Source organism: Pholcus phalangioides, unplaced genomic scaffold, assembly GCF_987345545.1.
Source record: "Pholcus phalangioides strain wild (caught in Gottingen) unplaced genomic scaffold, Ppha-v1.0 ptg000017l_1, whole genome shotgun sequence".
NCBI lineage: Eukaryota > Metazoa > Arthropoda > Arachnida > Araneae > Pholcidae > Pholcus > Pholcus phalangioides.
Genome location: NW_028301610.1, coordinates 17,376,849 through 17,380,621, shown reverse-complemented (window position 1 = coordinate 17,380,621; position 3,773 = coordinate 17,376,849). Strand labels below are relative to the sequence as shown.

General features: G+C 36.5%; 1 protein-coding gene across 1 annotated transcript; it reads left to right on the top strand.

Moving 5' to 3' along the window:
• Positions 1-2,262: 2,262 nt before the first annotated feature.
• LOC149072464 (uncharacterized) lies at positions 2,263-2,703 on the top strand. The gene has a single exon (XM_089247199.1). It carries the CDS (start codon positions 2,263-2,265, stop codon positions 2,701-2,703), a length of 441 nt encoding a protein of 146 aa, XP_089103325.1.
• Positions 2,704-3,773: the final 1,070 nt, after the last annotated feature.

The following is a 3,773-nucleotide window of genomic DNA, read 5'->3' as shown; positions in this document are numbered from 1 at the left end:
AGAAAGGGACTTGAACTGGCATGTCAGTGATAGAGAAACGATGAGTGACCATGCGTTGATTTTGTTTTAATTGTCATTCGATCTACCAAGAACCATGCGAAGAAAAAATTTAAGAATTGACGATTTGGACATTTAGGTCCGAAATCACAAAAATTATCTACGAAAACGGAATAGAAGAGCTAGGACCCCATAATATAGACCAATACTTGAAACGTATTCAAGATAGAATATACAACTCAGCTGTATATAGTAAGAGAAAGTCTGAAAGAAATACTAGGGATGCGTATTGGTGGAATCCAACTCTGAATACAAGAAGAAAATATATAAGAGCTCTATGAAGGAGATTTCAGAGAGAACAAAGAGTGGAGGAGAGAGAAGGACTGAAAATGAAATACAGGAGAGAAAATTTTTTTTATAAGAGAATGATAGTTGAAACTAAAAGAAAATCATCAAGAGAATTCTTGGAAAAAAAATCACAGTCAAGGATGCATTTGGCATCTCATACAAGATAGCAAAAGAGAAACTTAGTCGATCCACTGTGGCAGTTGGAATTTTTGATGAAAGCAGCAACTTGACTGAGAGTTATAACGAAACCATTCAAGTACTTACTAGATATTATTTCAAAGAAGTAAATCATAGACAAGATGATATGGAGCCGTTACAATTAACGGAAGGAGAGCACCAGCATATCATAACAAAAACGGAACTGAGAGGTATAATGAACGAGATTAAACCAAAGAAAGCACCAGGTACAGATGGACTGACTATATAAATATTAAGTGAACTTCATAATTATGACGAAAACTGGTTTCGAGGAATCTTAAACGTTTGCGTGGAAGCAAATAAATTTCCAGAAGTGTGGAAAACTGCAAGGATAGCGTATATTCCCAAAGAGGGAAAGGATTTGATGGGAGTAGACGGATACCGTCCAATCAGTTTCCTCCCAGTGTGGGAAAAGATCCTGGACAAAGTCATAACATAAAGATTGGTCTGCTACTTAGAGTCTAACAACAAAATTAGTAATAGGCAATATGGCTTCCGCAGAGGAAAAGGAGCTATTCACGCTCTTCATAATATATTGGCGACCATAAAACAAAACATGGAACAGCATATGTATACCTGTTTTATAAGTCTTGACGTCAAGAATGCGTTTGGATCAGTGAGACTAAAGGGAGTCAAACAACTTCTAATAAAAAAAGAAATACCAGGCCTACTGCTGAACCAAATATTGGATTTTTTGAGTGACAGAACTATAATAGGTGGTGACACAGAGGTAAGAAAACATTATAATGTGGGAATCCCCCCAGGGATCGTCCATGGGACCTAATTATATGGTTACTAATAATAAATGAGCTATTGGAAATTCCTCTACACCAGCGAGAAAATATCCAAGCTTTTTCAGATGATATTGTCATCACACTGCAGTCAACCAACTATACTAATTTTGAGTATTACTCTTCGAACATTCTGGGACAAGTTAACTTTTGGACGGAGAAATATGGTTTAACGCTGAGTTACCACAAATGCCAATAAATGATCCTTAAACATGGCAAGGATGTAGATCGATATCCACCGATCAGAATTAATGGACACTCAATTCCACACTCGAAAAATATTAAATAATTAGGAATTAGGCTTGATTATAATGCATGCTTTACTGGCCATCTAAATGAGGTCAAGGAAAAAATCTTCAATTTCATGCAAAAACTTCGCAGAATAACTAACGGCAACTTGGGGACTGATCCCATCGATTGTGAAAGAGATTTATCTTGGATGCACAGAGCGAATGATTTTATGTGTATCAGAAATATGGTATAATAACCAACCACAATATATTAAAGATAAACTAGAACAGATTCAACGAGTGGCCCTTAAAATCGTGACGAAATGTTACAAGTCGGTATCTAATCACGTAATTCAAGTATTATCGGGGTGTATTCCGCTGTACTTGAAAGCAGACATCCAGAAGAAAATATTCGATCTGAAAGTACTGAGAAGAAATATTACCATTGGTCAGTTACAGATTGAAGCGGGTTATGTATACAGAGAGATAGAGAACTTCTCTAACCCTTGGGAGAGAAAGGCACTATCCTGGGATAAGAAACTGATGGAAAAAAGTGGTCCATATACACCGATGGATCAAAGACGGATGCTGGCATAGGATCAGCATATGTAATCTATAATGGAAATTACTTGATACACAGCGAAGAACTAAAATTAAGTGACAACGCCCCAGTTTATATGACAGAACTGACTGCAATAATGTATGCCATCAACAAAGCGAAAACAATGAACATTTTGGAACTGGACTTGTATAGTGATTGCATGTCGGCTCTTCAGGCACTAAGTTCATCCAAAAATAAGGACCAGATGGTAAAAGAAATTAGAGAATCCACAAATGAGATTCAACTGAAGCTACATTGGGTTAAGGACCACGTAGGTAATCCAAGAAACGAACAGGTGGACAAAATGGCAAAGAGAGCTACCGCAAAAACTCAAGTAGACGTTCCAGTGCACTACTCATTGCTTCAAATAAAAACATTATTGAAACAGGAAAGCATCAGACTTTGGCAAAGGATTTGGGACAGCTCGACAAATGGAAGAGTAACATATGCCTTGTTCCCGAAAGTCACGGCTAGAAGGATTAAGGGGAATTTCTATTTGAACCAGATTTTCACTGAACATGACGCCCTTGGTTATTAACAAGGGCGGTACCATCATAAAAACAGTTCTTGCATATTTTGTGGCGAACGTGAAGCAAGAAGACGACATATATATGAGTGTTGCTATTGGAGAGGAGAGAAGTAAGGCAATTCTCCTAGAGAGAAAATGCACTCTGACATGTTATCCCAATTGAGAAATAAAGCAGCATTCGAATTCTGCGTAAAAGTAATGAAAAGCTCTCTGGAGAAATAGTTAGAATATTAATAAATTTAATCGTTTAGAACGCTAGGTAAAAAAACATCAGAGTTAAATGAGGACCTTAAGAATTGTATTATGCGAATTTTAATGCATGTTATATAAATTGGTGGTATGTAACATGGGCATATGTAAACGATATATTTTGCTATAAGGAAAAGTGAAGAGAGGGGAATTTTTAATTTCTTATTTACTTTTTGATTTGTGAGAATATACGAGTGTTTGTATTACAATTGATGTCCCTGCAGAATTACTGTCAGAAGAATATATATATGTGCGTGTGTGTATGTATTTATATATACAATCGATTTGTTATCTATAAGAAGTAATTACTGCTAGAGAAGAGGGGGGAGAGGGTTTCTCTCTCTCTCTCTCTCTTTTTTTCAGTTAGTTAGCCCGCAAGTTGCGGCTAGTTCTTGAACTGTGTTTTTTTTTTTCTCTCTAGTGGTAACCCAAAAGTTTTGGGCGATATTGCTATGTTATTATTATGATATTTTTATAAAGTGTGTTATTATTGGGATTGGTTTGTAAATTTCTCGAGTGCGAGAAATAGAAGGATTCCTATCCTTATTTCACGAATTCTGAATTGTAAATGGACTTTCGTTTTAACGTGACAGGTTTTTTGTTACGAAATGGGTAATATTTGGTACAGAGATTGTTAGATTCATGCCGTCAACGAAGAACCCGAATCATTGAACAACTGCGCCCTGCTTAGCATGGTTCACCCCATTGTACATACATGACTTTGTATATTATAGAATATGTGTGTGTGTAGATATATATATATGTACATTTTTCAGATAAAGTGATATAGGGAAGGAAGAAGACAAGCTGGAGGCGGGAGAACTGGGCAG

What these genes read in the sequence shown, in the direction of transcription:
- LOC149072464 (XM_089247199.1), top strand. Translation starts at nt 2,263, where the DNA reads ATGTATGCCATCAACAAAGCGAAAACAATGAACATTTTGGAACTGGAC.